The 27814-nt window shown below is 36.3% G+C and overlaps 1 protein-coding gene across 1 annotated transcript in view; it reads right to left on the bottom strand.

The window, feature by feature from the left end:
- VWA8 (von Willebrand factor A domain containing 8) overlaps positions 1-27814 on the bottom strand; it is a 359065-nt gene that overhangs the window by 135800 nt on the left and 195451 nt on the right. The window contains exons 22-26 of the mRNA XM_027064910.2: positions 14689-14764; positions 12199-12334; positions 8861-8980; positions 5687-5892; positions 4252-4403 (exon numbers count right to left, since the gene is read on the bottom strand). Coding sequence (XP_026920711.2) covers positions 4252-4403; positions 5687-5892; positions 8861-8980; positions 12199-12334; positions 14689-14764 — 690 coding nt within the window. The remainder of the gene's footprint in view (positions 1-4251; positions 4404-5686; positions 5893-8860; positions 8981-12198; positions 12335-14688; positions 14765-27814) is intronic.

The raw sequence follows: 27814 nt of genomic DNA, 5'->3' as shown, positions 1-27814 counted from the left end.
ACCTATTATGGGTTTGTTATGAAGATTATCTAAATTCATGTAAAAAGAGTGTTTGTGAATGTGCTGGGCATGTGGTTATCTATAAGTTGCTTGTATTACCATCATCATTATTGTTATTAATTAAGATGTTCACAGGTAGAGTATACTCTCCTGTGAATTTATGAAATGACAATTCTCTCATCTTAAGAAATGTCAAATTGAAAGTGGCATATATATTTAAGATAAAATATTATACAAGTCACTTAAAATTATGTTACAAAAAATAAGATGTTTTTTCTTCCTTCAAAACAAATGTTTCCCTGCATGTTAGAGTTCATAAATTGCTCTGAAACACACTTTTAAATTAAGAAGAACTAATGCACTAGCTGTATGTTTACTCTCAGATAAAAGAAACTTCAGAAATAAAAGCTCATTTTAGGGAAAAACAAGAAAACTTTACTTTGAAATTTATTACCTATCTCTACTACAGTAGATAATCAATACGCCTTTGGTTGGATGTTTGGACCTAATTATGTGTGTTTGCACTCATTTCAGCTCCCCCCCCCCCCCCAACGACATTTGAAACTCAATAGCTCAGATTATTTTTAAAGAGCTCAGATTTTAACCCAAATCTTCCTATCTCTGCCTAAATTTCTCCCAGTGTGCCTCCTTATTCGGCTGTGTTTGCCATCTCTTTGGCCTATCCTATCTCGTATATTAGAAACTGAAAAGGGAACAGTAAAAAAGAATCTCAGGAAGTACCAGTGGGAAGAGGCCAATGTCGTGTGGGAGTCTAGGTGGCCAATTCTGATCTCAGCACTAAGAATTGGGAGTGTGTTGTAGATCAGGAAGAAGAGCTGCATTATGGCACGCCCGAGCTAGGTAAAATAACCACCTGGTAAGACTCAGCCTAAAAGTAGTGGGTTTAGCAAAGGTTTAGTAAAGAAGGTAAGTCATATTCACCTCATAATATGACACTGGGCCTTTTGAGAATGTCCAGAGACCTATGAGATAGGTACTATCACTGTACTCTTTAGGAGAACAAAAGGGGAAGTGACAGCATCTCTTCTGGGAACTCACTAAAGATCACTAATTGGACACCACCAAACAGCCAAAGTATATCCTGATTTCAGCTGAGGAAGAAGGTGCTGTAGAAGAGTAACAACAGTGGTCTGGTGTCATCTCTGCCCAGGTGAAAACTTCCTTCTTCTACAATTTCTGCCATACCTCTCTTTTTAGTTATATACAGTGGGTGGCCAGTTATTCTTCCATCCCCAACTTGAATGTGAATGTGAACACCCTATTCGGACTCCGTGGAATTTTGGTCCTAACCAATAAACACTATGATTGGATTAGAGAACAAGAAAATTAAGAGGCTGTAGCAAGAATTTTTCATTTGGGGCAAAAGGATATTAACAATAAGTAAAACATTTTGTCTTTCTTTCTTCAGAACAGAAACCCACTGTGGAGCTTCTTTACTGACATAGTATATATGCAGAGGTGGGCAGGAGCTGGTTTAGCAAAAAGTCTAGAGAAGTATGAGCTTTAGCAAAAGGTCTAGGGAATTAGTACGAGGTTTAGCAAAAGGTCTAGAAAAGTCAAAGCAAATCATAAGACTGCATGGGGACAACTTTAAATCTTCAGAGGTCTATGTGATTACTATTAACAGTGTGTTACTCTAGAGAGAAAAAGAAAACATTAGCATCACTCCTTTCTTATTCGTTTTTGTTTTTCCAACGAGAGAAAAATAAGATTACGTTAAAATGCAAAGGATGTTAGAATAGGAAGGAATCTTATTAATAAAGTTAACCTTATTAACTTTATGAAAAGGACCTTATATTCTAGCCTCACTAGGACAGTCTTATTTTATACCTCTTTTTACAGAGCTATTATTAACAGCACCCCCTTCCATTGTTAAACATGTACTCATTAGATAAGTTATATGGTTATGCTGTCTATAATAAAATGCCCTCATTTTACCAAAAGGCCAAAAATCTGTTTCTCCATCACTGACCAACCACACAGGTTGAATATGTAACTGCTGGGCTCCCAGGCCATTGCTTCGTCACTTTACCATTCTCCTCTATCAACGTACAGGACTGACTGTTCAGTAGAAACAGACATATGGAAGCTGTGGATTTCAGTTAGAGGGCAACAAAATGACATAGCTACTTTGAGCTGCCCGAGTCACTGCAATTTACCAACGTGGAAACAATGCCGTGAATGTCAAACTGTGGTCTACTGCTAACTCCACCACAAGGGAAAATCCACTCATCCTCCACATCTCTGAGTCTACTGTTAGCTACATGCAGTGGGTGGACAGCTAGATGTTTCCATCCCCATGTCAGGCATGAGCATGACCATCTCGTTTCTAGGCTCAATATACTGTTTCCACTCACAAGTACTAGAGTTGGAATTAACTTGCCATGAAGAATTTTTTCAGTTTAGAAGTGAGAACTGTAATGCATAAGTTAAATCATTTTATCTGTCTTCCTTAGAAACTTAAAATGCTCTCTATTTCCTTTTGATTGATCTTACCAACTGATGTCTATTTTAATTTTTATTTCAAGTTGTACAGTGTACAAAAGATGTTATTTTATTTATTTATTTATTTTTAAATTTTTATTTTCAACGTTTTTTATTTATTTTTGGGACAGAGAGAGACAGAGCATTTACAGGGGAGGGGCAGAGAGAGAGGGAGACACAGAATCGGAAACAGGCTCCAGGCTCCGAGCCATCAGCCCAGAGCCTGACGCGGGGCTCGAACTCACGGACCGCGAGATCGTGACCTGGCTGAAGTCGGACGCTTAACCGACTGCGCCACCCAGGCGCCCCAAAAGATGTTATTTTAAAATCATAAGCCTTGTTTCCATGAAGCCAGAACTCTATAGAAATTTGTTAGTGGTAAAAAAACAACAACAAACCCATCTTATTTCCAATTGAAAAAAAAAGATCCAGTTTATAAAAAGGGAAGTAAAAAACATGAGTGCTTACAGAGGTTTCCATATTAAAGATAATTTCCTGAACTCTAACATAGAAGGTATGCTTTTAAATTAGCAAACGAGCTTCAAAATGCCTACAAACACTGCTAATCAATCAGTAAAACAATAGTTTAGAGAAAATTGTATTAGCAACTTAGTGATTAGTGACACCAAATCACTCTTTTCAAAAAGAAAAATTTACTCACTCATTAATAATATAAACCAATTCACTGATAATTTCAAACATAACTGCATCTTGTGCTTTTACCACAAAAGGGAAATATTTGTTTCTCTTTAAGAATCCTTGAAGAAACTGTTAAAGCTTTAACCACTTATTTTTATTGGTACTTATCCTGACAAGTTTTTATAATAACTTCAAAGAAGAAATAAATAAGGATGATATTTAAACTTAGGATGTAAAGGTATATATGTGTGTGTGTATAGATGGACTAATCATCAATTTATATTTAACAATTTTTTCTAAGGAGGGTAGAGAGTACCTCCTGTATGAGACTAAATTTAAATAATAATTTAAAAGTAATTATTGTCCCTTAAGAATTATGGTAATTGAGTATTTTTTATAGGCAAAGGTGGCATTAAATGCATTATCAATTAAGTGATACATATCTAAAACTGTTGAATTTTCACTGACTTAATTACTAATAAACTACATCAACAATCATTCTGGTAAACAACATATTTGCAAGAATTCTCTACTAAGGTTAAGTATGTCGTCTACAATTACAAAATAAAAGGCAACTGGCCTACATGAAACAAACCCACTTGTTTTCACTACCTCTTTCATCCATTGAGCTGAAATAAGTAACCAACATTCTCTTCAGTTAAAATGATTATAAATTTAGAAAACTATCATAACAGAAAAATATATGGTGACACAAATAAGAACATCTTAACTAAATACATATCAGCCCTTTAAGTAGTTTCCATGTTTGTGCAATGATTTTGCACTAGACTAGGAAATGAGAGTCATAGTAATTCAACAAAAGGACAGAGACTGTTAAAGAAACAAATATTTCCCTTTATTTGATTACATTACATCTACTCATGGGATATTCAAAGTAATTGAAATTCTCAATTTACAGGCCTATAAATAATGCTATTTAACTGAAATCCAGTCAGCAAATAGCAACACACATTTGAAAAGTTTACTCATGGAATTTCTACACCAGGTCAGTTTAGCAGCATGTAACAGTAGATTCAGAATTGTCACCATTTAAGAATCAGAACAGTAACCCTCAAGAGTATTTTACCAATAATTAGTTTGCCTTACTCCTTTGCCAGATGCACATTGGTCGGTTTTGCTCCAATAGGTATCCCATGTTTGTGCAAAGTGTTAATCAAAATCTCCCTCATTTCGTTGTTGTAGGAATCAAAGTCAAACACATTCCGAACCACACTGGAGAGACCTTCCATGGGAAATTTCTGTATTAAAAAAAAATTTCCTTATTACACATGTGATAAAATATACAGTGTTATAAAAATTTATAAAACTGATAGAACAATAATGATCAAATAAACTTTAGCAGATGTTTACTAGCCTGGTCAGATAATTAGATAGGAGGTAATATATACATTTTCTTTTTAATGTTTGCTGTGATCTTGGTATTTTCCTTTTCAAATAAATATTAGAATTTGAAGGGGAACAGTTCTTCCTCTCAAATGTTAAATCAGTGCTCAGATCCTGTTTGGTGACTTCCATCGCTTTCTGAAACCTCCGGCTTTTAAAATGAGTAGCAGATTGACCAAATTAAAAAAAAAAAAATGCTATTTACATAGATAGAACAAAGTGTTGAGTATCTGTACAGAAGTATTTAGAGAAGTCACAGGTCTATGAATAAATGAAAGAATAGATAAAGGAGCAAGAAAAGAAGGGAAGAGGAATATAAAAAGTACAGTGAATAAAGAAACCAAATGGCAGAGGGAAAGAAAAATATTACTAACAGCTACATTTACACTGGTTGTGCACTCTGGGTTCCTTGTTGGCTGTGTCTTGATTTTCTTTAGGCACTGGGGTCTGAGCTGGACTTTTCATGGTTTTAATATGCAGAATAAAGCTTTTTATTTCCCTTTCTAGATTTTCCTTAGAGAGTTGGGGATGGGTCAGAGGTCAAGAGTCATTAGGTTGTGACTTCTAGCTTAGAGACCATTATCTGTTATAAAAGTAGACCTGACCTGGGTTTTTTGTTTTCTTTACAAAGGTGGACCATATATTGTACACAGCTACAAAGAATTACATTCTCCTGCCCATTTATTCTATCTTATAAAACTTTCTTACAGTATTTACAGGCATATAATAAATACTGTTCTTACTGTGTTTTCTATATTCACATCTTTTGTTTTCAAAATGAAAGTATTTTTCACTCAGATACCTCATGCTTGTTGTATAAAGTCAAATAGTGGTAAAGTTTCCCTGCTGTCTCATTCTGTCTTCCCTCACTCCGCAAAAAACCTCCACCAAATTTCCTAGCTCCTTGGTAATGGCCATGGCACAGACCTTCACTTACATCAATTCAAAGGCTTAAACGTAAAATGTTCATCAGTCTTCCAGATTTAAAATTTAGATTACAAACACTTCCTATTATATCACCTAAATCGGTATTGTATTTTAGAAATTAAAAGACTTGGTATAAATTAAGCAGTCTAAAAAAAAAAAAAAGAAGACTGATGGTTTCTTTTAAATCTTTATGCACAGGCACGTGCCATACCTGTAAATGCTTCACTATGTTGACGACTTCTCTGGTAGAATAAGGATAATTAATAGTCCCCTGGTCAGCTAAACTCCTCAGTTCTCCAAAGGCAGCCACGAGCTTCTGAAGGATGGGCTCAGGCACATCTGGTCCATATTGCCTGAGCATTTCAAGCTCTGAATGGGGTTTGGGATTATCAACTGCATGGCAGCTAAAGATATCACCTGTAAGAAAAAAAAAGATTCACATTCAGTATGCAAGTAATCCATTATAATGCCATAGGAGATACAGGATGGTCGTTTAAAGAGACCTTGGTTGTTCATCAAAGCACTTCTATTTTTAAATATGTAAAACTGCACAGAAAGCCCGTCCAATGATAGAATGGTACAGAGAAGAAATGACTAGAACAAAAGAAAAGGAAACTGACAGATGTGTGATTTATTCTTCATAGATTTCTGTTAAAAATTATATAATATTTAAATACAATTTCACTGGGAGATGCTCAAATATAAAAGCCAAAAATAGAGAGGCCTGTGTCTCTGCCAATCCCACTTCTTTCCCCCACAGGCACCCAATGTTAACAGTTCAGTATTTGTTCTTCCATAACTGCATCAGTCTTTTTAAAAATACATGGGACGCCTGGGTGGCGCAGTCGGTTAAGCCTCAGACTCTTGATCTCACCTCAGGTCATGACCTCACAGTTCATGAGTTCCAGTCCCACATCCTGCTCTGCACTAATGGTGTGGAGACTGCTTGGGATTCTGTCTCCCATTCTCTCTGCCCCTCCCCCTCTTGTGCGCACGCATGTGTGCATGTCTTCTCCTTCTCTCTCTCAAAATAAATAAATTAATTAAAAAATACATACATACAAACACAATTTTGGTGATTTATTCATTTTCTATTAATTGGAAAATACTCTTCATACAGTTCTGGAATTTTTAATTTTAACACGTGTTGAACATTTTCAGAAATGACATACATCTGTCTCATATGCATGTTTCTTTATGTATACCAAGATGGGGGAATTAGTATCACTGCTCTATACACAATTTATATCTTGCGCAGATTGCTAGAACTTACACAAAATATTTCAACCATAATTTAGGCAACTGAGATTATACTAGTACCATATAATCTATGCTCAAGAGAGATGGGTTTCTCATATTAAAAGTTCATGTAATTCTACTGATGCACAAACCAAGAGATTGGGGGCCGAAGGAAGTTAAAGTAAATAGCTTTGCATTATTTAATATGATCATTTTATGTTTTTTAAGTTTATTTATTTATTTATTTTGAGAGAGAGAGAGAGCGTGTACACACATACATGTAAGTCAGGGAGGTGCAGAGAGAGAGGGAGAGGGAGAATTCCAAGCAGGTTCCATACTGTCAGTGCAGAGCTGACACAGGGCTTGATCCCATGAATCATGACATCATGACTTAGGCTGAAATTAAGCCACCCAGGTTCCCCACCCAGGTGCTTAACTGATTAAGCCACCCAGGTTCCCCACCCAGGTGCTTAACTGATTAAGCCACCCAGGTTCCCCACCCAGGTGCTTACTGATTAAGCCGCCCAGGTTCCCCAATATGTTCATTTTAGAAAGAACCTTCTAGTTCTCAAAAATCATTCAAATCATAATTTATCATTATTACATATTTATAAAAGTAACTGAATAAAACACAAGCCATGATAACTTCAAGCTTGTAGCTCATAGACTAAACCTGTTCAAACAAAAAGTATATTTTTTTGCTGAAGATCAAATGTAACATGAATGTAAAATGATAATTAACCACTCATTCATTCATTCATTCATTCATTCATCAAGTAATTATTATTTTTTCATCAAGTAATTATTAAGTATCTTCCATGAGCCAAGTACTACTCTAGGTATTTTATATACATCAGTGATCAAAAACACAAAAGTTCCTGTCCTCATGAAGTTTATGTTCTGGCAATGAACAGGAAGTATAAATATTAGAAACCATTTGTTTCAGAGAAGAAAAAAGTCATACTATAGGATATCAGAAATGGTAATGATGGTGGAGGTGAGTCAGGTAGTCCTTGTGGAGAAGGTAACATCTGAGCAAATGCAGCTATTGGTGGGGAAAGAGCACTTCAGGCAGAGGGTACAGCTAAAGTGAAGACCCTAAGGCAAGCATACTTCATATGTTCAAGGAAGACACAGGAGAACAGAATGGCTGAAAAAGAATGAGTGATGGGAAGAGCATCATAGAATAGAACCGACATGAAGTCATGGAGATAAGAGGATGTGGGAGACATATTGAATGCTCTTCTGTATAAATTCTACACAGGTACAAGCATATTCATATATACATATCCCTCTTGCCTTTTGGTTTTTTAACTAATTCAAATGGTAGACTACTCTTCTGACTTATTATTTCACTTAATATATTTTAAAGATTTTTTTTTTTGATCAGCATAGGTAAACTTACCCCATTCTTTTTTTAACTGCTGCATAGCACCTTAGTGTGTGGACAGCACAGAGTTCCTTTATCCAGTCCCATTTGGATGGACATTTGGGTTGTTTCCATTGTTTTGCTACCATAAACAATGCCATATTGCCTATCTTTGTATTTCAATCATTGCATGGGTGAATTCTCTTGAAAAAATTCACTGATACAGAATTGCTAGATCAAAAATCCTACTGAGCCTGCTCCATGTTGAGTATGAAAATTACTGGTATCTAGAATCACCTACTTGCCATAGAGAAGTGAATTCCTTCTTAAAGGCTCTTGTTGATGGAAGTCTGTCTCAGGGCCTCTCTGATCCGTGTTAATCAGTCTCCTCAGAGCTGGTCTCAAACTCTTTCGTACTTACAGGGATGTGACAAAAACCAAACACTGAAAATCATTTCTGATTTTGTGTTTTATTCTAAGAGACCCCAAGCAACAAACATAGTATAACTGTTTGAGCAAACAGGCTCTGGAATCAGACACTTAGATATAAAGCCCAATTCTCATATTCATTGTGTAAGTGACTCCAGAAAAGGTGACTCTCTGAATATCTGATATTCTCCTTCTCTAAAAAGGAGATAACACATACTCTCACAAGGTGTTTGCGATGATGACACAGCACATGGTAGCATTCAGTGACAGCCACCTCATACTGTTACTAAGACAATATTATTATTGTTATTGCTATTGTTTTTGTTATTGTTATCATTATTATTTTACCTAAAGTGCCGAAGAAATCATTGCCTAAGAAAGGAAATCCAGGTCTGTTGGCCAGAACAATCATTCTAAACTCAGGATGAATCACAATAACGTTCTCTCTTCCATTGACATTAGCAGAATCTGAAAAACATAATTTCTCCTTAGTCTTTATTGATATTTAATAATTCTTAAGAATTTCGTTACAGCATTTAAAATAATATAAGTAGTCAATTAAAAAAAACCCTAAAAATCTGGTTGTGTCAATTTGGTTATGGGGAAAAAAAAAAAAACTTCCTTGAGAAAGTTTGCTTAAGAACAGAACACTGATTACGCATATACTGAATTTTACAGGAACTTATATTTTTATGTAAATTCAATGTAAATCTAAAAAGCAAACTTGCCCAAATATTATCTTACAGTATTTAAACTTGGCTTGAGATACATTATTCCTTAAAAAAAAAAAAAAAGGAGGTAAGAATCTATAACGAAGGATAATCCAAAGGATACCCAAAAGATAATCCAAACATCCTTCTATTTTCATCAAATCAGTAGCTGCATCACTTTGCTAACAGCCTGCCATCATGCAGCTAGGAAGTGATTCCTGGTTTAGACTATGTGCCCTGAAACTTAACACAGAATAAAGGTCTTGAACACCTAGTCAGCTCATTCGTGCAATGTTGATTTATTTCCAATTAAAGGATTCTACCTTAGTTCTTAAAATACAGTTTCTTTTTTTTTTTTAATTTTTTTTTTTTAACATTTATTTATTTTTGAGACAGAGAGAGACAGAGCATGAACGGGGAAGGGTCAGAGAGAGAGGGAGACACAGAATCTGAAACAGGCTCCAGGCTCTGAGCTGTCAGCACAGAGCCCGACGCGGGGCTTGAACTCACAGACTGCGAGATCATGACCTGAGCCGAAGTCGGACGCTTAACCCACTGAGCCACCCAGGCGCCCCTAAAATACATAGTTTCAAGTTGACTGAAGCTTTCTTTGTCTTAAGGAAACTGAATATGATATTCTCCTGGCTGATGTACATTTCAGATAGAACTGCTAGTCTGGACAATAATTTCAGATGGTAAAAACTTTATTGTGATTATTTTAAGAAGAAACACTTGTCATCTGGGTTTATTTAATTTCCAGCTTTTAAAATGAATAGTTATGTAGCACCTGCAGTTTTATTTGAGATGAGCCTGTACGAACCTACACTTCTACTTTTTAATATAATCTTTCAAATATGCCATATATTCATGTACTAAATACAATCAACAATCTTAATGTTTGATCTCCATTAATTTAGCAGTGGTAAATAAAACAGTATGTGTCACAGGCAAAATTTAATTAGTTAGTTAATTAAAATGAAAATGACAATAAAAAATAAAAACTTAAAAAGGAAAGAAAATGGAAAACATAGCCTGAGAAGTGATGCTTTATGAAACCATTTTCAGAAGAGCTTCAGGGCTCTTGTGTTTAAAATGTTGTCTACAATTAAATTTGAGTTTAAAAATTAGGACGACTCTTTTTCTTCTAGACTATTCTCCAAAAATGTATTGGATGATGTAAAGGGTTACCAAGAGATAATTACTCTTTAACTACAATTTTGTTTCAGCAATTCTTTCTTGTTATCCATTTACTGTTTTCAAAATGCATCTATGAAAGTCAGGCAGAATTTTTTTTTTTTTTTAATATTTGTTTATTTCTGATACCGAGAGAGACAGAGCATGAGTGGGGGAGGGGCAGAGAGAGAGGGAGACACAGAATCTGAAGTAGGCTCCAGGCTCCCAGCTGTCAGCACAGACCCCAACGCGGGGCTCAAACTCACAAACCGTGAGATCATGACCTGAGCTGAAGTCGGTCGCTCAACAGACTGAACCACCCAGGCACTCCAAAAGTCAGGCAGAATTCTAATCCTGAAAGTCTGAATGATCTAGGAGTTCGTATTCAAGCTGTCTAACTCAAATGCTCATTTCTCCCACAAATTCACTGTGAAGTTGAAATATTAGAATATCTTTATTAGTGCTGAGTTTCCTAGGCTCAGAAATAGCCATCTTGAAATGCTAACATCTAAGAAAAACCCCTCTGGTGATGCACCTGCACATTTTTAATGGGGTTTTCTTTACATCCTCACTTTGCATACTGAAGGTTTTAGTTATTAGTCTCAATTTGTTTGATTACCCTGCTATCAGCTATATATATTTTCAGTGACTAGTTATAGATGTTCATCACACAAAAAAATTAAATTAGAAACTAGAAAAGGGACACCTGGGTGGCTCAGTCGGTTAAGCGTCAGACTCTGGCTTAGGTCATGATCTCACAGTGTGGGTTCAAGCCCTGCATCGGGCTCTGTGCTGACAGCTCAGAGCCTGGAGCCTGCTTCAGATTCTATGTCTCCCTCTCTCTCTCTGCCCCTCCCCCACTTGTGCTCGGTCTCTCTCTCTCTCTCTAAAATAAATAAGATGTAAAAAAAAATTAAAAAATTTAGAAACTAGAAAATATTCTGACATTAGACAGTTTTTCTTTGTAGGTTAAACAGACTGATGAGATTCATCGATCTACATTTTTGCTAACAAGAAAAAATTCAATCAATCAATCAATCAATAAATAAATAAAAGGAAGAAGGTAGTCCAAAACAGAGGATAACTTCTTCCCATGGTAGGAGTGTGTGTGTGTGTGTACACATATTCACATGTATGTATGACAAATATATATATATAATAAAATGCCTGGCAATTTTTCTAATTATAATGAGTAATAATAACATTAATTTTAACATTATAAGCAATAGAACATGCTAGAGCTTTTTAAAAAATTCAGATAATGATGAAGGAAATTAAATTACACACAAATCATGGACAAATGAGTATAATAAAGATGATATGTTAGGGGTGCCTGGGTGGCTCAGTCACGTAAGTGCCCGACTTCAGCTCAGGTCATGATCTCATGGTTCGTGGATTTGAGCCCCATGTCAGGCTCTGTGCTGACAGCTCAGAGCCTGGATCCTGCTTCAGATTGTGTCTCCCTCTCTCTCTGCCCCTCCCCTGCTCACGCTGTATCTCTCAAAAATGAACAAACGTTAAAAAACATTTAAAAAATTATATCTTAGTATTCTCAGAGTAGAAAAATATAAAGCTGATTTGACCTAAAACTACTATGAAAATTTTCACAGATGCTCTCTGACTATAAAAATGTGAGACAAAGATTGATTCAGATGTATTGATTTTTATAAATGACTGTCCATGCAGACAACTTTAGTTATATGGAACTTATGTTTGTTACTTGTAGAAAAATGGCCAGCTAAGTGTGTGATTTGATACCAAAGATGTGAAATTTGCATATATTGAAAGCTTTTTTATACTCACTTGCAACAATGCGTCTTCCATCTGCTAGAATCATTTCTCCATTTTCTACTAGAGTTTTTAAAATACAGGTGACATTTGTTGGGGCTTTGTCTGCCTCATCTACCACCAGAACATGACCCAACTTTACTGCTTTAACCTTTAAAGACAGAACATTTATCATAAACAAAAAAATAAAAGCAAATGTCTTTAAAATTTTTTCACTCATTGCTTTGGATTTATACTAGTAGCTAGTTTTACTTAAGTTATGGATACACTATCACAAAAAAAATGTGTAGCAGAGCTGAAAACAAAATTTATAGATCACCTCTAAAAGCTTCACATAGTTACTAAATTGTTAACTCTGCAGTAATCAATTTATTCCCCTTTGGCAACATAATTATTCCTATGTTGGTGATGTCCACATTTCACACCACAGAGTAGGGGAGATTTTAAACAAGCGAAACAAATACAGAAACTAGAGTTCCATGGAGGTTAAGAAGACTGAGACATCACAATCAAAAGTGGATATCAGAACACTGCATTTGTTATGGCTCTAAAGGAGTGGGGGATTTCAATAGATCAGAATGGATGGTCAAGAGGTGGGTATTCAATATAAAGGGAATCACTGGTCAAACTTAAGAAATCCTGAGGCACATTGAGGGAAGAGGGAATATGAGTAGTCTATCTTGGCTGAAGCAGAGGTTAAATGTAAGAAAGAAAAAAGAAAACAGGGTCTGAAAGAGTAGATCAGGTCTCTGTTAATTTGTCACCAGAGTGACAAATATGTACTTTATCTCATTAAGTAATCAATTCGTAAAGATTTATGAGTTCAGGCATGATAGGAATGGAGGCTGGAACTACACTTTAGGATGTTTAATCCTGCAGCGATATGCAGAGTAGACTAAAAGGGGATTGCCATAATAATCTGGTAAAAAAGTAGTTTGAGGGACCTGGTTTTAAGGGAAGAGGCATGGAAAAGTGGAAATAAAAAGTATTAAATTGATCTGAAGAGTTTTCTTCTTTTAAGTTTTTAAAATTTATTTTGAGAGAGAGAGAGAGTGCACATGGGGGCACAAGTGGCAGAGGGGGAGAAAGAGAGGGAGAGAGAGAATCCCAAGCAGGCTCACAGAGCCTGATGTGGGGCTCGATCTAATGAATCGTGAGATCATGACCTTCGGTGAGATCAAGAGTTGGATGCTTAACCCATTGAGCCAACCAGGCACCTTGATCTGAAGTTTTTTGGACATATAATCTATAGTCTTGGCAACTGATTACATGGGAAGTAAGGAAAGGAAAAATAAAGAATCCTAGGTCTTAGGTGTCTGAATAAGTGGTGACGTTATGAAGAGAAAGGTAAAAATAAAAGCTGGGAAAAACTCTTAAAAACATTTTAAGAGGGGGGCACCTGGGTGGTTCAGTTGGTTACACATCTAGCTCCTGATTTCAGTTCAGGTCATGATCTCATGGGTCATGAGTCTGAGCCCCGCAATGGGCTCCAGGCTGACAGTGCAGAGCCTGCTTGGGATTCTCTCTCTCTCTCTCTCTCTCTCTCTCTCTCTCTCTCTCTCTGTGCCCCTCCCCTGCTTTCTCCCTCTCTCTCTCAAAATAAATAAGTAAACTTAAAAAAAGAAAACATTTTAAGAGAGTAGATGGGGGAAATACTCAATGAATTTAAATGTAAACCCAAAGCTTATTTTTTAATGAACCATATAATAAATTTTCCTCATTACATAGTTTTGACAAATAATTTTACAGATTGAGAAACAGATGATTGCCTCTACCACAAATATTCATATTCTAAAAAAACTGATAAGGGTTCTTCTGTTTAATTTTAGGGTAAAAATGAACTGAATTAAAAAAGAGGGAGAAAACATATAGCTTTCAAACACTAATCCAACCCCAGCCTTCACATCTCTGTTCAGGGAAAGTCAGACCCAACCTGGGAGAATTCAGGAGTGAGAGTCTAAAGACTTCAATCACTTCAAAAAGCTCTGGACCAGAGAGGTTCTGATGTTGGCATATTTGTGCCATTACCACAAAGGGGTTATCTACACAGAGGGACAGGCCTGGCAGGCCAGGATTATTTTGGGTCTTATGTAAGAAGTTGAGGGATGGGTCTTTCCAGCTACCCAAAACACTGGGCTAATATTTTATTCATTAAGATCATTTAAAAAAATTCTAGAAGCATTATCTAATTTTAAACACTACACATTTGAAAACAGCAAAGTTTTTTTTTCCCTTAATTCTGGAATGATAAAGAAAGCATTAGAGGATTTCTATCATTCCCTAAATCACCTGGAAGAGAAAAGAACAGAATAAGAAAACATTTTATTTTCTCAATGATTTGTATTTAAATATCTACTCCCTAAATGACATATGAATGAGTGTTTTCCAGTTAAGACTGAAATTCATTGAAATCTATGGGATATTTACAAATCCTCTCAAAGGCTGAAATACAACTATCATTCAGAAAAATAGAGTTGAGAATATTCATATAGTTGGATTACTAACCAAAGGTGAGTCTTCGTATACAATCAGTCCATCTTTAACAGAAGGCTGAAGAGTAAGGGTTTGTACTGTGGTGTCCCTGAAGTTAAACCAAAACATTTTATAGTTAGTAAGAAAATAAACAGACATGAATAAAAATATAGCACAGGAGGACTTCTTTTTAAATTTTTATTCACCACCCACTTTTCTCAAAATGAATAATAACAAATGAAATTCCATTTAGCAACAGTATTTTGTGGATGTAAATATGAATTACAGGGTTTGGAAATCAATCCAGGTTTACAGATTATCCAGGTTCTTTACTTCTCCTTTCCTTTCTAGTAATTTCCTTTGTGACCATTTCACTCCTCAAAATCACCTCCTGAGGGTGAGGAGAAGAAATTAAAAACATATATATTTGCATTAGAGAAATAATATTTATATTATTTGAAAGGAATTTTGATGGTGACTTTGGTGATGACTGGCATCCTGACATGACCAATTAGGCAAGTGTATGAATTCCACATTCTGGCCCAATTCTGCCCACAGCATGTGCAAAAGCCAGACTGTCTTACCTCCCTCCAGCGACCACAGGCTTTTGAACATTTCTGCTAGGATTAAGACAATCCATTCCATTTTCTTAAATCTATTTGCTAGAGTGTGCCAGACCTTCCTTTAGATCAGAATATTCAAATTATTAATAGTGAGCTCTCTTGATGTTATATACGTTCTCACATGATGAGATAGGAAATTCATATCATCTATGAATTACTTTTACCAAAAATGTGTATATAAGCTGCAGGTGATAGGTAGGTCCAGACACATTTAAGGGGATCAATTCTATATCTTCATCCTCTACATATATGCTCTCTTTAAAATAAAAAATTCTATGGCCATCTTGATCATATCACATAGAGAATTAAATTACTTTTAAAATGTGAGTAGCACTTTTCTTTATAAGAATTGAAGGTTGCCTTTTCAAATTTCTCTATCACTTATCAAGTAATATGTGGAGTTATACCTGTGTTCTTTTGAGTACCTACTATGTGTGAGGCCATACTTGGAATGTGAACTTCAGACCTTAGTGTTATAATATGCTTCTGAAACTTCTCCCCAAATGCTAACATTTATCACCATCTATTAAAATTATAAAATGTGTATTTATTTAAAAAGCTGATAAATACTGTATGACAATGACAAACCAAGCAAACTTAAGATATCTTTCAAGTAAGTTTTTGCTTTAGCAAAACAAATTTAATCAAAATAAGTGAATTGCTTTGACAGGCAGCTGTGGGGTAGTAGAAAGAAGACATTGGAGTCAGACCAATCAGGATTCAAATTCTAGTTCTTATCACTTATTAGCCACCTGATCTTGGGTAAGTAATACAATCCACCCAGGAGGATCGATGACAGAACACTTGGAAAGTACCTAGCACAGCATATGGCAGATATAAAGAGTGTAACTACACATAAGCCTTACCAGTTTGTTATCATTATTTCTGCTGTTAGGACTGAAAGTTCTTGCCTAACTTCTACCTGATCTTCAGGTCTTGAGTGTAGACGGTGTTTCTTGGAAATCCCCACCATGACCCTTTCTAAAAAGACCAGGTTAGGTGACCCTGTTGCATGTTCCCTTTGAGCCCTGGATCTCCTCTATTTCAACCCTTAACACACTATATTCTAATTACTTATCTTAATATCTTTCTACATAGACTGTAAGATTTAAGAAGGTAGACCATATCTATCTGTCCCTCATCCAGTTCCCTGCACCTAATGGATATCTGGCACATAGAATGCATTTAATACATATTCGCTGAATAAATGAATGCATGAATAAAATGACAAAAGTGCTAAAAGTTAAAAGTCAACACTGTGGCTTATAACACAACATATAGTATGTGGATTTCCAAATTTATTGGACCAGGGACCCTTTTTTTTTTTTTTTTTTAAAACAGAGAATCTGGAACTATAGAATCCACTTCAGTAAATGTTGGGTTAGATTAAGGCTGACACTACTAGATATAAGAAATCTTTTTTATTAATTTATAAGTGTTTATTAGAAAGTACAGTCATATTGAGAAGTACACTTGCAGTTGACTAGTCAAGGGAGTATGGAAGATCTTGTTTACAGCCATCATGGACTCCAACTGAGTTGAATTTAGACTTATTGTAGTGAGTAACTCCTCCATCAGTGTCCTCACATACCAGGGCTTGAACAGGTATGTTGGCAATACACTTATTGACATTTATAATTTCTAGACTACCTAACTTATCTGCACCTAGCTTGAAAGGCTCTTCCCTCTAATTTGACTAAACGGCAAGTGGCTTCTTGAGTTAATTCCCTGGAGTCTGGTCTATTGCTCTTCCTGACCTCTATTCCAAGCTCCCACCCCAATGATTCTGGCTCTCATGGGTCTGATACCTGCCTTATTATCTACTGCTTCCTATAGCCCAAGCACTAACACTTTACAAAGAATCGGATACCACTTTTAATGTTGGCTAAAATTCAAATTCAGATGTGTTTGAAATAAAGCCTTGAGGATGTTAAGAAAAGTGAAAACAAAACATACGGTGACAATTTATTGGTGCTTATCCACTTTTAGTATGAACACAATGTTTCTTATGCAGTGTAATGATATCTAGTCATATGTCCATTTTCTCTATTCCTGGGTCTTACAAGTTTTCTATAGGACATACTTTATGCTATCTTCTGCTAAAAAATTAATTTTTAGAGTTTTAAGCAAACAAGAACACAGTTTAACTAATTCCCCTTAAATTCGTTGTTAATATTCTAGCAATACAGAAGGGGGGTTGGGTGAGGAAGAGAAACAGTGTGTTCACACAGATTTTTATAGCTATATAATGAATTTCTCACTTCATTTGTCACATATTTAATGGGCAACAACATGACACCTTCAAGCACCAAAATGGAAAAAGGAACTCTTGTATCATTGTCAGTGGGAAGGAAATTCAAGCTGAATTCCAATTTTAAAAAGGCAAATGAAATTGTTCTATAACACCTGAATTCTGATAAGATACAACTTGCCAAATTAGATTTATCAAAAGACTTTTGTGCTAGAATTAAAAACCAAAGGTTTGAGGGAACATGCACAAATCAGATGATTTCTAAAAAGGATTACAAATGAGAATAAACACAAATGGAAATCATGGCTTTCAGTGGAGTAGTCTGTGAGAAAGAGGAATTTATAGAAAAAAGGTGGTTTTGTTCTGTTCTTTTATTGATCTTTCATCATATACATCAAAGGAAAAGCAGAGGTTAGTAAAATGTGTAAAATGATATGCTATTAAAAAATGGATTGGCTTATATGTCAGTTAAGTTTCACTGGTGATGTAAGAGTGGCAAATAACCTACTATCTTTGCATAGTACTTAATACAATAAGAGAAAGCTTGTTTTTCAAGGTATCTTACAATATCATAAGTTTCAACTTAGTGAAGTGATAAGGTAACCATTATTGTCACAAGCAGCATATGAATTGACTCTTAAAGACAATATAATGATTATTTTTCTGAAAAGTTGATTAAAATCATTGCTCTGTGTTTAGGAGCATCTTGGATCAAAAGATAATAGTTCTCCACACAAATAGGCAATAACCCTAAGAGAGTATTTTATTTGCTACAATTTCAATTCTATTACAATTTGTTCCTCTCAAGAACATCTCTGAAATATAAGCTTATAAAAGTTTAAATAGAATTAGTAATTTCAACAATAGAGAAGAGAAGGGAATTTAAAACACATCTAAATCACATTTTCTTAGCCTACGGCTTAATTTAAAAAATGGTTTTCAGTACATAACTATTATCTGTAATGCTTGAATTAATTAGAATGTTTAGCTAATCGCTGACATAAATGTTCTCACTTCTCACTATCTTGCAAACTAAAGTTTTCTATCAATTAAAGCCTGTGTAGATAAAGGGGCTACTCAAAGAAATATGGTGCTAAACTCTATTCTTTTTTTAATTCTGTGATTAAAAAAAAATTTTTTTAATGTTTATTTATTTTTGAGAGAGAGACAGAGCATGAGCAGGGTAGGGGTGCAGAGAGAGAGGGAGACACAGAATCTGACGTAGGCTCCAGGCTGTGAGCTGTCAGCTTAATTGACTGAGTCACCTTAGAGTCCCCTTAATCCTGTAATTTTAAAGTTTTTTTTTAAATAGTTATTAATGTCTTGATAGTAATTTAAAATCATTCTACATGCAATAAAAATAATTAAGTTGTGTAAAGACTAGGTTTTTGTCAAAATAAGGAAAGAAAATTGGCCTCTGAAGAGCAAGTACAATCTGTTCTTGAAATGTTGCTTGTAAAGGTACATTAAGCTAATATCTGCTAATTTACTGAAAAGCAAATGATCTCAAAATAGTGATGTTTATTTTAAAAGTGGTATTTTAGTAAGCTGTGTTTAAACTGGCTTATGGTTAGCTTTCTTTTAGAAAAGCAATAGTAGTTAAACATAAGAGTGAAAGAAGAAAGACAACATATAAGAGTTTCAAATAGCTAACAAAAATTATCTCTAACTTTATGGTTCATTAAATAAAATTGGCTGTAGGAATAGACTAGTCATTAATAGAAGTCAAACATGGGAAAGGAAAGCTGGACGATGGCACAGAGGAGACACTTAACAAATATTTGCCAAATATTTCTAAATGAGGGAAGGTCCTGAAAATAGAAGTAAATACTAATTTCTGCCAATAAGAGATAAGCATAACATTACCCATTGAGAAGTAACACTGCTGAATGATATTGCCAAGTGGAAAAGAGTTCATGGCATCATCAAGAATATCATTTCCAAAGGCTTATTTTAACTATCAACGAAATGAAGGTAAGGGACACTGATAATTTTCAAAAATAAAACAGAGTGCTACTTAGACATAGCTGAGGCAAACAAACGTTAAGTTGTAAACAATGTGTACAAGCGGTCTGGGCTCCCTCTTGAATAGCAACACACCCTTTCTTACTCTTGCCTGTAAAAGGCAAATGTATTTCCGCCATGTTGGAAGAGAAACTTCTCAAGGACGTCAAACAGAAAGGGCCACTAATATAAGCAGTGTTACCATACAATACAAAAAAAGGAAGACACAAATTAACTGTGATTATTGCAGTGTTTGTTAAAAACCACCACTGGCCTAACTCTGAGTCCAGATTTAGACGTTGGTCAATCACTTCACCTCTTGAAGCTCAAGATTACTCGTGTCTAAAGAGGGAATTAAAAGAGAATAAATGAGGGAGCAGAGTAGAGTAAAAAGCAAGGAAGATAAAGTGGAGACAGAAAGAATATTATTGTTATATGTGCTTTGAATGCTTTGAGGGAAAAGTCTTTTTAATAAGCAAAATATTATTTCTGCCAAAGTGACTGAAAAGACTCCAGCTCTTAAAATAGCTGTTTTGGAGGACAAATAGTTTATTTAGCAGTCAATCACTCATCACTAATGTGTCCAGATGCAAAAAATCCTAACAAACCATAAAAGAAAGGAAGACATTAGGGGGATAATATTTATGGAAGGAAGTCTACTGTGATGCAACACTGTTCTCTTCAGGGGTAGCTTCTTACTGGGAACAACAGGTAGAAAATAGCCACAGCAAAGTAGTCATCTGATGGAAGCTAAACATTTCAAAATATGCTTAGTTTTCAAAATCTACTTCCCTCCCCGCATCTCCTAGCACTGTATTAACACTTATTTAAAAAGAAACTCCTCTGATATTCAAAGCCATGCTGATAATCAAATCTCTTAATAAAAATCTGAAAGATGTGAGTTGTCTAATCTTTAAAAATAAATCTACTAAAATGATATATTTAAAAACTGGATCTTTTGTCTTTCCTCTGAAAGCTAGGTTTCTGGCTTGGTAAACTTTAGGAACTCAAGATGACCTAATTTCTTTGTGGGAACTTCATTTCCTCTTTTCCAGCCCCCAAAAGAAAAACAGTATGCAGGTCCTTTATTACCCTTTGCTCCTAACATTAAACAATGCATTTTCTAATCAGTTCTAAAAAAGGAATAGAAGAACAAAAATGCAGATTAAATGCAAAACTAATGAGTGGGCAAAGATGTACACACAGATGAAACCAGAGCGTGAGGCTGGGGAACACTGTGTCCACTGAGTAAAGCTTTACCAGAAAATACAGTAATGAGTAGTTTATAGTTTTTTAAATGTCTCATTAATTGGGTCACAACAGAAAAGCATGAGAGAGTCAAAAATTAATGTGAATATCTTTTCATATCAGGATATCATCTACTCTTTTATTCAATAAATTTGTATTCAGCATTTATTCATGGGCATTGCTTTGGATGCTGAAATATCTGTGAACAAAATAGGTAGAAATTTCTTCCCCTGATGAGCTTAAACTCATAATATACTTAAGCGAACCTAACTCACCATACTAATAATGTACCATCTTTGGTACAGTATGAACTAGATCTTGCATGAGATTAAATATCGAAAGATATTTTACCAGAGGCAATTCAAAGAGAGAGAGAGAGAGAGAGAGAGAGAGAGAGAGAGAGAGCGAGCACGCGCAGGAGGGGCAGAGGGAGAGAAGGAGAATCTTAAGCAGGCTCCACACTCAGTGTGAAACCCGACGTGCGGCTGGATCTCAGGACCCTGAGATCATGACCTGAGCTGAAATCAAGAATCGGACACCTCACCAACTGACCCACCCAGGCACCCCTGAAATACCTATTTTTGATCACTAAGACAAATGAGAAATAGCCTGCTGCTAAGGAAATCCATCAGAAGACTTAAGTCCACCAGCTCTCCGTGAGACCGGCTTAGCACGTCTCTCAAGGTTAACAACCCTAAATACATTTTCCGTGTAATACTTATTGCCTAAAACTCACTATGTAAGTTGCATTTTACATATATCATAATATTATTTGGTATATTATAATCATGAATTATTTTTATCCTCATTTCTGACTGTTCATCAACTTGAAAAAACTCACAATGCTCAGTGTTAAATTTATCACACTTCAACTACTCAAGTCAAATAGAAAATAGTATGTAAATAAGCATTATATTTGGAGAACTTTTCAAGGAAATCCATGTTTAAGTTTTCTGTAATGTACCTATTTTATTAAGTTTTTATGATAGATTTTCTTAAAGGAAGACGCTACTGAATCATAAGAAAAATGAGATATATAACATTCAGAAGCAAAAGTTAAAGAGTTCATTCATTTCAGTCACAGCCATTTTCCAGTATCATTTTAATGGCAGAAAAGGAACAAACACCTCCAAGGACATAGAGGTCAGGGGACTGGAGCAGAGCTCTAAGCTCCTCCTCCTCTTCTTCTTCTTCTTCTTTTTTTTTTTTTTGCCATCTTATGTTTTATCTTAAAATTTGCTGGGGATTTTGAAAGCTATTCCAAAACATACCTAGGTGTTTCAATACCAAAATGTTTCAGTCACCAGTAGGAAGACAGCAACAAGGAGCTGAGCCAACACCCGCAGGAAACAGGGTTGAGCTGAAGACAGTGGACACTGCAGAGAAAGTTCTGCCCCTGGCCACTTTTGCTCTTCTGGTATCTATCATATTTCTTGAATCCAAATTCAAATAAATGAACGATAACTTGTTTCTCACTTCTATCCTTCCACTTGAACTAACTGCTCGAAAGGACTTTATACTTAAGAAACTTTTTAGTTGTTCCTATGACTGTCCTTCACTGTGAAGACAAGGCATACCATCTATACACAAGGGGATATCACCTATATATCTAGTGCCTGTCACCACACCTCATACCTTCTAGGCACGCAATCAATGTTCACTCAAAGAATGAATGAGGCAAGAGTGTGTTAAACAAATATTACGTATTTCCAATGTATAAGGCAGACTTTTAGGTATGACGATTATAAAAGATCAGAGATTCTGTTCTCAGGAAGCACACATGACAGAAAGATAGATGTAAAACAAATATAATCCATGTCAGAGGGTGATAAGGGCAATAATAGAAATTAAATCAAAGTTCAGTGAGAACACAGAGGAGAAGGCAATTAATTCTGAGTAAAGAGAACAGAGTGTTGATGATTCAATATGATTTTAACTGATAGGTATGGGTAGAAAATGCTTCCAGACAGAGAAACAGACAAACATGTAGAAGGTCAAGATACAAGAGAAATTTGAGGGAACAAGAGTTATGTCTAGAATATAGTTGCACAGAAGGCAGTCGAGCTGGCCAGGTGAGGTGAGCCAGAGTGCACAGTTTTCTTAAATATCATGCTCAAGAGGCTGATTTTCATTTCATGGAAATGAAGAACCAATCACCTGTTCATTTCCGAGAGAGGACTCCCTAAGCAGATGTCTCAAAGATGGGTGGGAAGGAAGAGATATTGCATTTATTCATTTGTTTAACAAATGTTTATCAAACACCCACCATGTTCCAGACGTTGTGCTGGAAGGAGGCAGTTCAAAGACCCATCCTTGCCCTCAGGGAGAGCTCACTGATCAGCCAGGGAGACAGAAGTGGGAACACGTAATTGTGATAAAGAATGACATGTACAATAGCGGAGACTGTTCTAGGTCAGTAGCTCTAAATATACTATCAATCAAAGTTTTTTCTGAGAAGATACACTGTAAAATATATGAAAACAGTAACAAAAACTGAGCCAACTATGGAAAACAATATCTAAAAAATGCTCTTGGACTTTATTTGTTGATAATACAAACAACTTTCATTCTTATTAAAAATTAGGGGCGCCTGGGTGGCTCAGTCGGTTAAGCGTCCGACTTCAGCCCGGGTCACGATCTCGCGGTCCGTGAGTTCGAGCCCCGCGTCGGGCTCTGGGCTGATGGCTCAGAGCCTGGAGCCTGCTTCCGATTCTGTCTCCCTCTCTCTCTGCCCCTCCCCCGTTCATGCTCTGTCTCTCTCTGTCTCAAAAATAAATAAACGTTAAAAAAAAAAATTTTTTTTTTAAATTAAAGGACGTTTTTGGGGGCGCCTGGGTGGCTCAGTCGGTTGAGCGTCTGACTTCGGCTTAGGTCATGATCTCACAGTTCGTGAGTTCGAACCCCACGTCGGGCTCTGTGCTGACAGCTCAGAGCCTGGAGCCTGCTTCGGATTCTGTGTCTCCCTGTCTCTCTGCCCCTTCCCCACTCATGCTCTGTCTTTGTCTCTCAAAAATGAATAAACATTAAAAAATAAAATAAAATAAAATAAAATAAAATAAAATAAAATAAAATAAAATAAAATAAAATAAAGGACATTTTTGGGAGAACAAAGTGGTTGATATACTTTATTATTATATGTGTGATTAAAAGGTCTAATCCTAAGTTCAGTTTATTTCAATGCCTGTTTTAATGGTTATTATAGCTGAAAACGAGCTCACAAAGACATACAGATCCAAAAAGAAATGCAGCATTCACTGCACCCCTATAGCACGACATACACTTTTCACTCATTTATCAAACATACGAAGGATTTTAGTACTATTAGGCTTGGGAATTTCCATCCTTCCTGAAGTCTATCAGTGGTTTGGCAAACAAATCAGTACCACATTTTATATTTTGAACCAATGGGTTCAAACATCATTGAAAATCTTCATTTATAAGGTTTCTAATCATTTGAGGAAATTGTATTTCAAATTGTTTTAGCGTGTAGAAGAGACCTTTTAGGACTGTATGATCTATTTCTACATTTCAGCACTCTGACACCGAACGTGGGTTTTCCAGACCCGACAATCTCTTAAGTTTCTGCATACACCAGCTGGCTGTCTACAAGGTAATTCAATTCTGACACTAACTACACGGTGGAGCTAGCACAGATCCCAGTGGGTAAGGGCTCTGTTTCACAAGACTGTCCCCACTTCACTCACCAATTCCAAGTCTCAGGCCTCCCCTACTTTTGACAGACCAGCTCTGAGTCAGGGGTTTCCATGATCCCCTCCTCGGGATCCATAATTTGCTAGAACAGCTCACAGAACGCAGGAAGGCACTTTACGTACTGCTCCTGATTTATTACAAAGGCTACAACTTAGGAACAGCCAAAAGGAAGAGATACGAGAGGCAAGTAATGGGGCGAGAGGGGCTGTGCATTGAGAGGACCAATGTCCTCTCTGGTCACAGCACCCTCCCAGTACTTCAGCGTATTCGCTAACCCAGAAGCCCTGCAAACCCCACTGTTCGGGATTTTTACACAGGTTCCATTAAGTGGACACAATTGATTAAATCATTGGCCATTGGCAATTAACTTAATCTTCAGTACCCCTCCTTTCCTCTCCCCAGAGCTAGGGAGCAGGGCTGAAAGTTCCAACCCTCCAATCACATGGTTTCCTGAGGAAATGGGGGGGGGCAGTCTGAAGCTATCCAGGGCCCCAAGAGTTACCTTATTTGCATAAAAAAAGAGTCTTCTCACTCCAGAGATTACAAGGGTTTTAGAACTGGGAAAGAAGATCAGTGTCATAACAGAAAGATACCCTTATTTCTCAGGAAATTACAGGGTTTTAGAAGCTCTTGTGGCAGAAATGAGAATGAAGATGAAATATATTTTTCTTATTATATCACAATATCACAGGGTGATATGTATTATTTTCAGCAACAAAAAAGCCTAGCAACTGAAACACTTATAAACATCTGATTTTAAAATGCTCTCTCCAGAGATTATTTAAAGTAATTATTTTCTACTTTACTGTTAGAGCATGACCTTTACCTTGAAGGACCAAATTAAATGTTTTGGTTTTTTTTTCATTTTTAAAATATTTGTTTATGGGGCATCTCTCTGACAGTCGTTTAACACACATCAACAAACTGACCTCTTGACTTTGTAAAAGATGAATGTGTAGGTTTGGCAGATCTTTGAAATACTTTACAATAAAATTTTAAGTGAGACTGTAGTATAAAAGATTTTCATTGTTAGTTCCTATCTCATAACAAGATATTGAAATAATTCTGGCTTTAGTTTACATTTTTTTAATTTAAGCTTATTTATTTTTGAGAGAGAAACAGAGAGAGCGAGTGGGGAAGGGACACAGAGCGAGGGAGAAAGAGAATCTCAAGCAGGCTCTGCACAGTCAGCATGGAGTCTGACATGGGGCTTGAACTCACAAACCTCAAGATCATGATCTGAGCTGAAACCAAGAGTGGATGCTTAACTGACTGAGCCACCAGAGTGCCCCATGGCTTTATTTTAAAAGTCTTGGTTTTAAATATGGTATCAAGCTGGTGCCATCCTGCAGGACTTCGTGTAAGTCCACTTTCAACTTCTCTGCAGCAATGTTTTGTTTTGAATCATTATGAAGAGAATATTATTCATGTGTGGTGTCCTCTGTAACCTTACTCCAGAGTCTTTTCTCTTTTCAATCAAATCAGATGCACCATCTGATGGTTTTACTTACATAATTTTCTGTCGGTTTCATTTCATTTATGCTTATATTGTTAATACTATTTTCAAACTGGAGTTCTTTTTCAAGAGTCTTTAAAACCACTGTCCATTACGCGAGGGCTAGCTTAGTTAAAAGTAGGTTAAGTAAGACTTTCCCAGGCAGAGTTGATGAGAAAGGCACTCCAGGCTATAGGAGCTGCACGTGATACTCAGGAATCATAAGCAGTTCATTTGGCTTAAGCGTAAGTATGTGGGAGAAAAAGGCTGGAAGTAAGACCAGTGAAGCAGATGAGGCTCAAACTAAGGAATAGACTGGATGCTGTGGGCAATGGGAGTCATTAGAGGGTTCTGAGCAGGACAATAAGTTATCAACTTTATTGGCTGGAACAACGGGAAACAAAAGAAAGATAGACTGGAGGCTGAGTTTTTAGCCAGGAGACTACCACAATAATCTAAGCAAGAGAAGAGGAATGGAATTATGGCCCAGAGAAGGAGGGAAGGAGATACTATATCTATTAGAAGGATGGAATTGAAAGGACTTGTTTACAACTCTGGAGTGCAGGAAAATAAACGAATGTAATAGTCCAGGCATGGCCTGTGGCTGTGGGAAAGGAAAAGAGGAAGATATTTAGGAGACCTTAAAAAATGAAGACATGATTTCATAATGAATGACTGTCAAGGTGAAGAGTAGGGAAAGACAAAAGGTACAGGGCTTACAGGCCAGGTGACTGGATACAGGGCTCTGTAAGCACAGAGAGGAAACATCTATTCTTTCCTTCACCAATTCCATAATTAACACTGCATTACTGACACCTGCCATGAACCAGGTCTAGAAAGGGGGCTGGTGAACATTGAAAAAGAAGAGTTGGTAAGAAGAGATGGATATTTTGGATTTGAAATGCCCCAGAGATACTTATGTGGATATTTGTAAAAGAAAAATGCAGATCTAAAGCTAAGAATAGAAGAAGGGGCAGAAGATGTGGCTCTCACCTATATATGGATAGAAGATGATACAGACTTATAGACAGGAGGTTTAATTTTAACTGGCTCCTTACCACATACCAGGCACTGTCCTAGTTACATGTGACATATATCATTTAATCTTTATAACTGTCTGATAAGCTTTGGGCTCAAAGAAGTTACCCAAACTCATGCTTTCCTTCAAAAATGCGAGGCTTCCATTTTATTTTAGACCAGTTGTATAACAAATGGTTTCTGATTTTTGACACAAGGCATTCCTAAAAACTGTATCTGAAAACATACTCATAGCCTGGACTGTAGCATTATTGCCATTTAACCAGTTATGAGCAGAAACCGGTAAAAAGTGCTACTAGTTCCAGTGATGCAGCAGCAGAACTGAAGTCCTCGGTAGAAAATGATATCCAATTATATGCAACTGCCCCTGAAGGTTGGTTAAAAATAAAACAAAACCCTCACATTCAGAATGCGTGTGTGTATATAATACAGAAGACACCTTTGTTGGTACGGAGTGCAAAGCTTGTAGTCCTGTCCCTTGCTTTATTCAGTTTCACTTGGCTATAGGCTCAGCCCTGCTCAGTTCCTGACTTCCTATTCTAATCAGGGGATAAGGCACATGACTCACTGGTATTGCCCATAGAGGTTATAAATCTGATATTTGGGTATTTATAACAAGTTGCATATACTTCTGCGTCTGTTCTCTCCATTTTCTGATTATCACACCAATACTCCCCTTGGTATCAGTATCCCTGGTACCCTATTTCCTCTAATTCTATCACCCTGGGTCAGACCCTAGCTAGGCCTGGGACCTCAGGCTGTTGGCTGGAGTGTTATTCCAACCTATCA

This window comes from Acinonyx jubatus, chromosome A1, assembly GCF_027475565.1.
Source record: "Acinonyx jubatus isolate Ajub_Pintada_27869175 chromosome A1, VMU_Ajub_asm_v1.0, whole genome shotgun sequence".
In the NCBI taxonomy this organism is placed as follows: Eukaryota; Metazoa; Chordata; class Mammalia; order Carnivora; family Felidae; genus Acinonyx; species Acinonyx jubatus.
This window is presented reverse-complemented; position numbering and strand designations above follow the sequence as displayed.